General features: G+C 42.4%; 1 protein-coding gene across 1 annotated transcript in view; it reads right to left on the bottom strand.

Moving 5' to 3' along the window:
* Nucleotides 1–13,800, bottom strand: part of kiaa0586 (KIAA0586 ortholog) — a 657,376-nt gene that overhangs the window by 256,165 nt on the left and 387,411 nt on the right. Inside the window, exon 17 of the mRNA XM_078562702.1 lies at nt 11,157–11,360. Coding sequence (XP_078418828.1) covers nt 11,157–11,360 — 204 coding nt within the window. The remainder of the gene's footprint in view (nt 1–11,156; nt 11,361–13,800) is intronic.

Raw genomic sequence — 13,800 nt, 5'->3', positions numbered from 1 at the left:
TCCTTCAGCATTGCAGCTCAGACATATTGAGGTAGCTGCATCACCGCCCGTAAACCCTGGCAGCAAGATAGTGGCATCTTCTGCAGCTCCTTCCGCCTTGGACTTCCTGCTGGTCTTGCGCCCCTTGTGTCTGCATCTCTCCTCCCCACAGGACCCTCCCCTGGAAGCTGCATTGGGGTACCTGGCCTCCTCTCCCTTCTGCCCCTCTCTTCCTCCTCAGAGGAGGTGCCACCAGTGGAGAGCACAATCCCCATTACCAGGGTAAGGGAAAGCTGTCCAATACCTGGAAGGGTCCACACTGTCAAAATGCTCCAGGGGTCTTGGAGGCAGCAATAAGTCCTGAAATGAAGCCTGGAAATGCTAACAATGAAGCCCCGAACAGAGATGAAGCTGCCAAGTACCAATGAGCAACCAGCAGCAAACTATCTCACACTGGCAATGCTGCTGACCTTTTTTACCCCGCCCTTGGATGAGGTTTAGCAAATTGTCGGTTGCCCGCCTGCCAAAGCGATAAGCGCGAAATCGCACAGGCAACGTAAAATACAGCTTTATTGTCTTCTTAATGGCCTTAGCTGGCCCCGTAATTGATGGTGGGCACGGCTCCAACTCCTGCGCACGCCCGCCAACCAAAATATCGCACAAGTGCACGATGACATCAGGACACTCACCTGACGTCATCACGCGCTATTTTGCACTCAAGCAGGTCAAGCATGTGCCCGCTCGCTCAGCAAAAAATTCTGCCCTATGAGTGAAAGGGGACTGGTATAAATTGCTATTTAGAAAGACATGAATTAATCAAGAACAGCCAGAATGGATTTGTTAAAGAAAGGTCATGTCTGACTAAATACACTGAATTTTTTCAAGGAAGTAGCAAGCCCCATCAGAATTTTGTAGGTTTCAATGAGATCGCCCCTCATTCTTCTGAACTTCAGCGAATATAAGCCCAATTTACTCAGTATCTGATCAGAGGGCACCCTTCTCATTCCAGGGACCAATTCAATGAACCTCTGCTGCACCGTGTCCAATGCAAGTCTATCTTTTCTTAAATGTGGAGACCAAAACTGCACACAGTATTCCAGATATGATCCCACCAAAACCCTTGAAGCAAGACTTATTTATTCTTGTACTCCAATCCCCTTGCAATAAAGGCCAACATGTCAACTGCCCTCCTAACTGCTTGCTGCATTTGCATGCTAACTTTTTCCACTCCTTGTATGAGCACACCCAAGTCTCTTTGAACATCAACATTTAGAAGTTTCACACCTTTTTAAAAATATTGTGCTTTTTTATTCTTACGACCAAAGTAAATAAATTCACACTTCCCTATATTATACTCCATCTGCCATCTTTGTTGCCCACTCACTTAACCTGTCTATACCTGTAACCTCTGTATCCTTTCCACCTAACTTGGTATGTGAGCAAACTTAGATGCATTACTCTCTGTCTCTTCATCTAAGTCATTAATATAGATTGTAAATAGCTGAGGCCGCAGCACTGATTTGCAGCACTCCATTAATCACTGCCTGCCAACTTGAAAAAGCCCTTTTTTATGCCCAGTCTCTGCTTTTTACATGTTAAGCAATCCTCTATCCATTCTAATATATTACCCCCAACTTGATGAGCCCTTATCATGCCTATTAACTTTTTGTTTGGCACCTTATCAAATGCCTTTCGGAAATCCAGGTATACTACAGCTACTGGTTCCCTTTATCTATCTTACTAGCTACATTCTCAAAAAACTCTAATAGAAGATTATTAAACAGCATCATAAGTGAAAAGGGACTGATATAAATCCTAATTTAGAAACACATGAATTAATCAAGAACAGTCAGCATGGATTTCTTAAGGGAAGGTCATGTCCGACTAAGCTGACTGATTTTTTTTTAAGGAAGTAGCAAGAATGGCTGATGATGGTTGTGCGTTAGACCATGAGACCATAAGACATAGGAGCAGAAATTAGGCCATTCGGCCCATCGAGTCTGCTCCGCCATTCAATCATGGCTGATAAGTTTCTCAACCCCATTCTCCCGCCTTCTCCCCGTAACCTTTGATCCCCTTACCAATCAAGAACCTATCCATCTCGGTCTTAAATACACTCAATGACCTGGCCTCCACAGCCTTCTGTGGCAATGAATTCCATAGATTCACCACTCTCTGGCTAAAGAAGTTTCTCTTCATCTCTGTTCTAAAAGGTCTTCCCTTTACTCTGAGGCTGTGCCCTCGGGTCCTAGTCTCTCCTACTAATGGAAACATCTTTCCCACGTCCACTCTATCCAGGCCTTTCAGTATTCTGTAAGTTTCAATCAGATCCCCCCCATATCCTTCTAAACTCCATCGAGTATAGACCCAGAGTCCTCAAATGTTCCTCATATGTTAAGCCTTTCATTCCTGGGATCGATCTCGTGAACCTCCTCTGGACCCTCTCCAGGGCCAGGACATCCTTCCTGAGATACGGGGCCCAGAATTGCTCACAATATTCTAAATGTGGTCTGAACAGAGCCTTGTAAAGCCTCAGCAGCACATCCTTGCTTTTATATTCTAGTCCTCTCGAAATAAATGCCAACATTGCATTTGCCTTCCTAACTACTGACTCAACCTGCAAGTTAACCTTAAGAGAATCCTGGACTAGGACTCCCAAGTCCCTTTGCACTCCAGGTTTCTGAATTCTCTCCCCATTTAGAAAATAGTCTATGCCTCTATTCTTCCTACCAAAGTGCATGACCTCACACTTCCCCATGTAGTATTCCATCTGCCACTTCTTTGCCCATTCTCCTAACCTGTCCAATTCCTTCTGCAGCCTCACCACCTCCTCAATGCTACCTGTCCCTCCACCTATCTTTGTATCATCTGCAAACTTAGCCAGAATGCCCTCAGTTCCTTCATCTAGATCATTAATGTATAAAGTGAAAAGTTGTGTCCCAACACTGACCCCTGCGGAACTCCACTAGTCACCAGCCGCCATCCTGAGAAGGACCCCCTTATCCCCACTCTCTGCCTCCTGTCAGACAGCCAATCTTCTATCCATGCTAGTACCTTGCCTCTAACACCACGAGCTCTTATCTTACTGAGCAGTCTCCTGTGTGGCACCTTGTCAAAGGCCTTCTGGAAGTCCAAGTAGATAACATCCATTGGCTCTCCTTTGTCTAACCTACTCGTTACCTCCTCAAAGAATTCTAACAGATTTGTCAGGCATGACCTCCCCTTGATGAAACCATGCTGACTTTGCCCTATTTTACCATGCACTTCCAGGTATTCTGAAATCTCATCCTTAATAATGGACTCTAAAATCTTACCAACGACCGAGGTCAGGCTAATTGGCCTGTAATTTCCCGTCTTTTGCCTCACTCCCTTCTTAAACAGGGGGGTTACATTAGCGATTTTCCAGTCCTCTGGGACCCTCCCTGACTCCAGTGATTCCTGAAAGATCACCACTAACGCCTCCACTATCTCTTCAGCTATCTCCTTCAGAACTCTGGGGTGTAATCCATCTGGTCCAGGTGATTTATCCACCTTCAGACCTTTCAGTTTTCCTAGCACCTTCTCCTTGGTAATGGACACCATACTCACCTCTGCCCCCTGACCCTCTTGAACTTTGGGGATGTTACTCGTGTCTTCCACTGTGAAGACTGACGCAAAGTACCTATTCAGTTCCTCCGCCATTTCTTTGTTCCCCACTACTACTTCTCCAGTGTCATTTCCAGTGGCCCAATGTCCACTTTTGCCTCTCTCTTACCCTTTATATATCTAAAAAAGCTCTTGCAATCTTCTTTTATATTACTGGCTAGTTTACCCTCATACTTAATCTTCTCCCTCCTTATTTCTTTTTTAGTTGTCCTCTGTTGGTCTTTGTAGGCTTCCCAATCCCCTGCTCTTCGCTGCATTGTATGCTTTCTCTTTAGCTTTTATGCTGTCCCTGTCTTCCCTTGTCAGCCATGGTTGCCTCGTCCTCCCTTTAGTATGCTTCTTCTTCCTAGGGATGAATTTTTGCTGTGTCTCCCAAATTACTCCCAGAAACTCCTGCCATTGCTGTTCCACTGTCTTTCCTGCTAGGCTCATCTCCCAGTCAATTCTGGCCAGCTCCTCCCTCATGCCTCTTTAGTTGCCTTTATTCAACTGTAATACCGTTACATCTGATTCCAGCTTTTTCCTCTCAAATTGCAGGGTAAATTCTATCATATTATGGTCACTTCCTCCTAAGGGTTCCTTCACCTTAAGCTCCCTTATCAAATCTGCCTCATTACACATCACTAAATCTGGAATTGCCTGTTCACTAGTGGGCTCCACCACAAGCTGCTCCAAAAAGCCATCTCGTAGACATTCCACAAATTCCTTTTCTTGGGATCCATTACCAACCTGATTTTCCCAGACTACCTGCATATTGAAATCCCCCATGATCACTGTAACCTTGCCTTTCTTACACGCCTTTTCTGTCTCCTGGTGTATCTTGTGCCCCACATCCTGACTACTGTTCAGAGGCCTGTACATAACTCCCATTATGGTTTTTTAACCTTTGCGGTTCCTCAACTCTACCCACACAGATTCTACATCATCTGACCCTACGTCATTTTCTTGCTATCGATTTAATTTCATTTCTTACTAACAAAGCAACCCCACCCCCTCTGCCAACCTGCCTATCTTTTCGATAGGATGTATATCCTTGGATATTTAGCTCCTAGTCCTGATCCCCTTGCAGCCATGTCTCCGTGATGCCCACCACATCATACCCGCCAATTCCAATCTGCGCCACAAGCTCATTTACCTTATTTCGTATACTGCGTGCATTCAGGTACAACACCTTCAGTCCTGTATTTCCCGTCCCCTTTCTCATTGTCGTCCCTTTATCTGATGTGCTTGAAGTTAGATTCCTAGCCCTTTCCAAACACTCTGTCCTATTTTGTGTTCTGGAGACTTTAATAGCCTCTCCTGGGCTCTCCATTCTTTTCAGTTTTTTCATAATTTTCCATGAAGTTGAATCCACCCCCCCACACTGCTGCTTTGTTTCCCATTAGTCATACTTCTTGGAGTTTTACCTTTCCCTCCCCCACCACTTTCTAGTTTAAAGTCCTGTTGGCCACCCTATTTACCCTTTTCAATAGAACATTGGTCCCAGATCGGTTCAGGTGGAGACCGTCCCAACGGTACAGATCCCTCCTATTCCAATGCTGATGCTAGTGCCCCACGAAATGGAACCCCTCTTTCCCGCACCACTCCTTTAGCCACGTGTTTACTTCCCTTATTCTCGCGTCCCTATGCCAATTTGCACGTGGCTCGGGTAGTAATCCGGAGATTATAACCCTTGAGGACCTGTTCTTTAATTTAGTTCCTAGTTCCTGATAATCCCCAAACAGGTCCTCTTTCCTAGTCTTACCTATGTTATTTGTCCCGACGTGGACCACAACAACTGGATCCTCCCCCTCCCTCTCCAATATCCTTAGATATTGTTAGATGTAGTTCACATGGATAGGAAAGCTTTTGGCAAGGTTCCACATGACAAACTGATCATAAATTAAAAGCTCGTGGGATCCAAGGGATACCGGCAAGTTGCATTTAAATTTGGCTCAGGGGCAGGAACTAAAGGGTTATGGTCAATGGGTGTTTTTGTGGTTGATAGGCTGTTTCTAGTGGGGACCTGCAGGGCTCAGTACTGAATCCCTTGCTGCTTGTGGTATATATCAATGATTTAGACTTAAATGTAGGGGGGCATAATTAAGGTATTTGCAGATGTTATGAAAATTGGCCATGTGGTGATAGTGACAAAGAAAGCTGTAAACTGTAGGAAGGTATCAATAGACTGGTCAGGTGGACAGAAAAGTGGCAAATGGGATTCAATCCAGAAAATGTGAGGTATTGCATCTGGGGAAGGCAAACAAGGTAAGGGAATGCACAATAAATGGTCAGATTCTGAAAAGTGCAGAGGAACAGAGGGACCTTACAGTGTGTGTCGATAGGTCCTTAAAGTAGTGCAGGAAGATAAGGTGGTTGAGAAAGCATATAGGATACATTTCTTTAATGGCCAAGGCCTAGGGTATAAGAGCAGGGAGGTTATTCTAGAACTGTATAAAATGTGAATTAGGCTGCAGTTACAGTACTGCATACAGTTCTGGTCAGTGCATTACAGGAAAGATGTGATCACATGAGAGAGGGTACAGAAGAGATTTATGAGGATGTTGCCAGGATTGGAGAATTTTAGCTGTGAGGAAAGATTGGTTAGGTTGGACTTGTTTTCTTTGGGACAGAGGAAGCAGAGGGGAGATTTAGTTGAGGTGTATAAAGTCACTAAGTACCCCAAAAGAGTAGATTGGAAGATCTATTTTCATTCGCAAAGAAGTCAATAACCAGGGGACATAGATTTAAGTAATTGGTGGAAGGATTAGAAGGGAGTTGAGGAGTTAATTTCTCACATAGAAGGTAGCACAGGTGTGGAACTCACTGTTTAACAAGACAGTAGAGACAGAAACCCTCATTGCATTTAAAAAAAACACGCTTGCACTTGAGGTGCTGTGGCCTACAGGGCTACGGACCAAGGGCTGGAAGGTGGGATTCGACTGGAAAGCTCTTTCTCTGCCAGTGCTGAGATGATGGGCCAAATAGCCTCTTTTTGTGCTGCAAATCTTTATTTCTATCTGTGAGAATGGTATTAGGCTAAGTAGCTCACGTGGAGACTAGATGGGCAGGATGGGCAGAAAGTTACAGCTGTAACTATCATAACTCCTTGTACTTTAAGCTTGCATGGAAGTGTCACAAATCAGTACGACCTGCAATTGCTGTGTGCAAGATAGCCACAAATTTCCAGACAAAACACTATATAGTAACATAAACAAGTCACCTTATCTTGCGCCCTGTGTGTCCCACATTGTTCTACCATAACAAACACTTCCTTCTCAGTCTATATATCTTCAGTCATGACAGAAAAACACCAATCGGTACAATTTCCTCTGTAGCACCACAGACCACATCACCTGTCTAGCTAGTCAGTCCAGTGTAAATATGATAATCACTACTAGGAATCATTTCCTGTACATTTCAAATTTCAGCATATTTAGCCATCAGTCTAGAAACTAACTCTCAATGGGCAACTCATGGAAAGACTTCAGCACAACAATTTTATCTAGAATTTCACTGTTAGTTGAAAGCAGATTCTGCAATCTGAGTATGTGAAGTGTCCACAATTTCTGAAATGGCTTCAGTAGCATTCAACCTAGCCAAATTATAAATAATTCTCTTTCAATCTCTGACAAAATATATTTGTTTTTCAAAATTATTTGAAAACAACAAGAGGAGAAATTTCAAAAGTTTTATTCAGTAGAATTCGTGTCAATGTATTTTCTAATCTGAGAAGCTGTTTGTGCCAGTGACAGCAAAAGGGAAAGTGAGAGATGACAAACTGTACTGATTACAAACCAGTTGTAGCTTTAGTTGGTGTTAAAATTAATTTCTCGAGTAACTTAAGAAAGCATTAAGGTGAGAGGAAGAGAATCAGAAGAAACATAGAAGGAATAACACATAAATATAGCACTTATCATAACAGGACATCACAGACTGTTTAAGAGCCAATGAAGTACACCTCAAGTGTAGATCTGTTTATAGCATAGGCAAATACTGCAGTCAATTTGTGCACAATAAGGTCTCGGAATTAGCAATGAGCTAATGACTGGATAATCATAGAACCATAGAAAAGTTATGGTGCAGAAAGAGGCCATTCAGCCCATCGTATCTGTGCCTGCCAAAAAAGAGAAAAAAGAAACTAGCTGCTCATTTTAATCCCACTTTCCAGCACCTGGTCCGTAGCCTTGCAGGTTATAGAACTTCAGGTGCAGGTCCCGGTACTTTTAACTGAGTTGAGCATTTCAGCCTCAACCACCAGCTTAGGCAATGAATTCCAGATGCCCACCACCCTCTGGGTGAAAAAGTTTTCCTCATGTCCCCTCTAATCCTTCTACCAATCACCTTACGTCTATGCCCCCTGGTAATTGACCCCTCAGCTAGGGGAAGCAAGTCTTTCCTTTTTAGTAATGTTGGTTCAAGGATAAATGCTGGCCAGAACGCCAGGAAAATGCTCACATTTTCCTTCAAATGGTCACAGAATCATAAAATCATAACAGCACAGAAGGAGGCCTTGCAGCCTACCAAATCCAAGCCAGTTCTCTACAGAGAAATCCAGTTAGTCTCATTCCCCACTCTACCACTGTAGTGCTGCAAGTTTATTTTCCTAAATTGACCATCCAATTTCCTCTCGGAATCATTGGTCATCTTTGTTTCCACCACCCTCTTAGGCAGCAAGTTCCAGGTTATTACCATTCGTTGCATAAAAAAGTTCTTTCTCACATCCCTCTCTATTCCCTTCCCAAAACTATAAATCTGTGTCACCAAGTCCTTGCACCATCAGCTAATGGGAACAGCTTTCCTTTGTCTATTATATTTAAACCTGTCATAATCTTGTATCCTCAATCATTTCTCCATTCAATCTCCATTGCTCCAAGAATAACAACTCCAGATTCTCCAACATAACCTTGCAACTAAAATCCCTCATCCCTGGAGCCATTCTGGTAAATCTCCTCTGCACCCCCTTTAAGGACTCTTACATCGTTCCTAAGGTGTGGTGACCAGAACTGGATGCAATATGTTAGTTGTAGCCTAACTAGAGCTTTGTAAAGGTTCAGCATAACTTCCTTGCTTTTGTGCTCAATACCTCCATTTATAAAGCTCAAGATCCCACATACTTTGCTAAATTCTCCCTCAATACGTCCTGCTACCTTCAAAGATCTATTTACATGAACTCCCAGTTCTCTCTGTCCCTGCACACTTTTAGAACTGTGCCATTAAATCTATATTGCCTCTTCCTATCTCTTGTGCCAAAATGCATCACCTCACACTTCTCTCTATTAGTTTCCATCTGCCATTCTGCTAGCCTATCTATCAACCTGCAGTTTATTGGTGTCAACCTCAATGTTTACTGCACCTTCAAGTTTGAAATCATTGGCAACTTTTGAAATTTTACTCTGTATTCCAAAATCCATCTCATTTATATTTATATATCAAAACTGCAGCGGTCCTAGCAATGATCCTTGGGGAACATCACTGTCTAACTACTTCCAGTCTTGACTTCTTGTTTTCTGTCCTTAAGCCAAAATTTTATCCAAGCTGACACTGACCCTCCTATGTTATGAGCTTCAATTTTATTAACCAGCCTTTTATGTGATACTTCATCAAACACTTTCTTAAAATCCATACAGCCAACACCCACCACATTCCCCTCATCAATCTTTTCTGTTACTCCATCAAAAAATTCACTTGGAATAGTCAAACGCAATCTCCCTTTACAAACCTGAGCTGGCTCTCCTTAATTAATTCAAACCTCTCTAAGTGCTTGTTAATTTTTTCCCTCATTATTGTTTCTAAAACCTTTTCCACCACTGATGTTAAACCCACCAGCCTATAGTTACTAGGCATATCCATACATGCTTAATGAAAAGGGTGTCACACATGCCACTTTCCAGTCCTCTGGCACTCTCACTTATCTGGAAGATTGGAAAATTATGGCAAGTCTTTCCACTATCGCCACCCCCCATTTTCCCTAGCAAACTAGGATGCCAAGCCATCCAGGCTGGGTGACTTATCCACTAAGCATAGCCAACCTTTCTAGTACATACTGCCCATTAATTTTCATTTCATTCATTAACTCTACCATCTCTGCTTCTACCGCTATTTTGTCAGCACCCTCTTCCTTGGTAAATATTGATACAATGCACTCATTAAGTTTTCTAGCCTTTTCCTGTGCCTCTTTGCCCCTAATAGCATCACCTCTTAGTATCCACTTACTATTAAATACTAGTAGATTTTGAGTTCCCTTTTATGTTAACTGCATCATGGGATCCTTTACGTCCACTTGACAAGGCATCAGTTTAATGTCTCATCCAAAAGGCAGCACCATGCCTTCAGTACTGCCCTGAAGTGTCAGTCTAGATGATGTGCTGAAATTTCTGGAGTGAGTGTATGAACCACAATCTTCTGTCTTAGAGGCGAGAGCGCGACTACTGAGTCAGGCCAACACAAGCAATGTCTTTCTTTACACAAATTTGATTGTTTTTGTAGGAAAAAGCAATGGTAATGAACCAGGTGCATTCTCTCTTTGACAATGTCTCTACCAATCAGAGTCCACTTGCCAACCAATCAGCACTTTCTTCTCATGCAGTATAAATTCCTGTTCCCTTTACAATTGGTATTCTTGTGAATTCTGTCCTGATGAGCGCAAGATCAAAAGCTTTGACAGCATGTCTCTTTTTCAGCAATACTCAATTTTTAGTTACTTCCACATGGTAACCTTGTTGTTGTCTCCACATAGCAAAGCAATTTATTTCATTGGAACCAATTTTTCTCTACATTTTAGAATAATCCATTCTACGTTACACCATTGCTCGCATGCAAACCAACTATCAGACAATGCACTGACATTCCAAAGATCAAGTCTGAGTAAAATGTTACTAACTGGTTTTTGGAGTGCACTATTTTGATATAAACAGGAAAGAAAAGCAATGCTGTTGCACTCAGCTAGAGAGTGGAGGCGATGGAACCTCCTTCAAGACACTAGCAAACAGTCAAAAGTAGTGCACTCAAATTCACATGTGCTTACACTGCTACAGCATGAACAACTCCAGTTCTCTCATTTCAGTGGCCTGCTCAGACATGCAGCACAACCCGTGGAAGAATATTAAATGGGACCATCATGAGATGGAGCGGCAATTGCACCTTATTAAGGATCAACTGTTAGTAATGTCATAGGGCAGTTTCTAGTATATTATTTAAAATGTTGTGTATGCCACTCCCTGAGCAATTTCCTGTTATGATTTTTGGTCATGTTTTTATGTCAACATTTCACATAATCCATAAACATGGAAATTCTGTCTATTTGTACTATTTGTCTGTGATCATCTAGAGATATTGGCTCAGGAGAGGTGTGAGTTTCTGAAGTCTCCTTTCCAACTCCATCTTCATCTTATCTATAAATAAGTTCATCAACTGACCAAATTGTCCTGAAAAATAGAGAACCAATCTTTTGCAGGAAGAATACACAAGACAACACAGTGACCAAATCTAAACTTTACCATTTTGGAACAGCAATACCCACACCTTATAATCAAGTTTCATTTTGAACCTACCGAGGGCAATTGCCATTGGGACAAGATGTCCTTCAACTGGGCCTGAAATGGGTGATGTAGATGTTATACGATGTGATGGACTAAACAAGTATTGGTTGTTCTGAAAATTTGGAACAGGAATATGCCGCTTTCCCTCTGGGCTGGTTACGGCTGTCTTGAGTGCAAACAGAGTGGTTTGTGTTCTAGCAGATTTCACCTTGACACCTATTAAAATAGCAAAAAGGTTATGAGACATCAGCAATAAATTTATGGCATTAGATATAGAGAAACCTTTTCACTGAAGGTCATAGCTGCTCAATCATTAAAATCAGTGAGCCTATAATTCCCAAGAAAAATTTCCCTATATTTGGAGTGCTGTATTCCAGAGGGTCCAGCATGCAGTTTCAAACTTAGACAAGCTAGTGGATAAATTGGGTAGCTCCCAAAAGCAGGAGTGGGGACTACAATTTGCAATTAATCTGTACCTATTGTTTGCACTGCAGGGAGCAAATCAACTTCTTGCTGCCTGCTCATTTCCATGATCTCTGCAACCAGTCTGCTTTAACTGTGTTATTCTTGGCAAGAAGCCAATATTGTGAGTGGCTAGCACCACTTAAAGTTAGCCTGATTGCCTAATGTCAGCTTGAATATTTAGAAGGGAGGTGCATTATGGCTGGAACAGGTGGTAACACTCATGATAGAAGAGAATCTGGCCTAGGAAAGAGTGAGAAATGGCATGACAGAGGAGAAGCCGAGCTCCAAGGTTTTCCCAATGATGCACTGGAAGCCTCAGTGGAGAAGGTGGATTGGAGAGATATTCTGTATCCGCCAGGGGGGAAGAAAATCATGTAGTGCTATTTGTAAAGGTGCAAATCAGACAATGTAGATTTCCTAAGGGCAGGCAGTGCTGGAGGCAGTGCAGCTCACATGACGTTCTTCAATGATGTCATCAGGGCTCAGACGAAGACTTCAATGGAGTAGCCTGTAAAGAACACTGCTGGTATGCAGGATGAAATAAAAGCAAAATACTGCGGAAGCTAGAAATCTGAAACAAAAACAGGAAATGCTGGATGGTTCTGAGGGAGTTATAAGGACTCAAAACGTTAACTTTCTCTTTCTCTCCACAGATGCTGTTAGACCTGCTGAGTTTTTCCAGCATTTTCTGCAGACTGAAATGCTTGGTGCATTGAGAAGCTTGTGAGAAAGTCTGTGGTTAATACTATGGGACATGGAGGAGTCCTGTACCAATTTGGCATAGGGCACTGCGCAGAGCTTAGATAGCTACCTTTAAATAGACAGCCTTAGTGACATGCAACGGTAGACTGTGATATTTTATAAATATCTCTAGCTTCAGCCTGGGAGGAGCCAGACACATAAAAGTTCATCGCCACAATCACCTTCATAGCCAATGGCAATATAATCCTTTCCCTGCTCTGAGATTGCAGTTGTGGCTGCAACAGTGGCAGTTTTCAGTGAGGAAGTCCATGATCAAGCACGGACATCTCACATATTGCTTGAGGCTCAGGTAGGAGAATTGGTCCTTGAAAATCTTGAATGGATGGCCCCTGCAGAGTGCCCTTCTCCCCCTCCTCCCTCTTCCAGCTGCTTGTTTTTCTCTGCATGACCAATGCTTATTCTCCAGTAATGCTCCATTCCATGTCTAGCAGCAACTGGCTTATGAGGGGCCCTGAAGTCAGCAAAAGCTCCTTTAGCACCTGCCACATCACTCCCTGTAGTTTTTTTCCAACTTGAAACAATAATAGAAAGCATCAAAAACTTCTTGAATCATAGCAATAGCCAGAAGAAATCAACCAGTAACTAAACTGTAAGTGATTGATGATCCTTTTAAATAGCACTAGTTGGGGTTCCTTTCTGCTTTTCAATGTGTGTTCAATAATGTGGGGTTAAGAGGTGGCATTAATTGGAGCATACAGCTCTAAAAGGGCATCACTAGTGTCAAATCAGCTAGCATGCTTATTGACATCATGATCTGTCCGTTCTGTATAATACTGGTAGATGTCCACTGTGCACGCACCAATATATCTTCCAGAGAAATTCGCCCGACAAGTGTGCGTGTGTGGCATGAATGCGTTTTGAAGCTCCAAGGACACTCGTAGTGCCCAAAAAATGGGTGCTAATGAGCTCAATTTCTCACTAAAACTATCTAAGCACAGGAGTATATAAAGCCACACAGTCTGATCTCACACTTAATGTTCCATCTATTTTCCTTTATGACTGGAAGATTGAACATTTATCTCAGAGCCCAGAACACTTGCACTGCTCTTCCTCTGCTGCTGCAGAATCATATTTCACTCAAAAATATTCATATAAAATGTTTTAAAATAAATTTGTTTCTCAAATGAAAATAGTGCATAGCATTCTTACAGTAGTTGTGAAACAGTTAAATCAACTGTTTTTGGAGATTTGCTCGTCAAATGCACAGACGCGCTAAAGTGATGAAACTTAGTTGATTTCTAAGTCTTCCTACTGTTGAGTTTCTAAATGCTACATTAAAACTGCTGCACAAATGCAAGTTGTTGTTATGCATAGAAGTCTGGGAGGAGGTTGTCTGCAAATTGTTTCAACCACAAATTGGTAAGAAGTGACTCAAATACTTAGTCTGTTTTATGTCATCTTCCTTTCCTCCATGTTTCTTACTTTAGCT

Source organism: Cetorhinus maximus, chromosome 18 (genome assembly GCF_964194155.1).
Source record: "Cetorhinus maximus chromosome 18, sCetMax3.hap1.1, whole genome shotgun sequence".
Taxonomy (NCBI): domain Eukaryota; kingdom Metazoa; phylum Chordata; class Chondrichthyes; order Lamniformes; family Cetorhinidae; genus Cetorhinus; species Cetorhinus maximus.
This window is presented reverse-complemented; position numbering and strand designations above follow the sequence as displayed.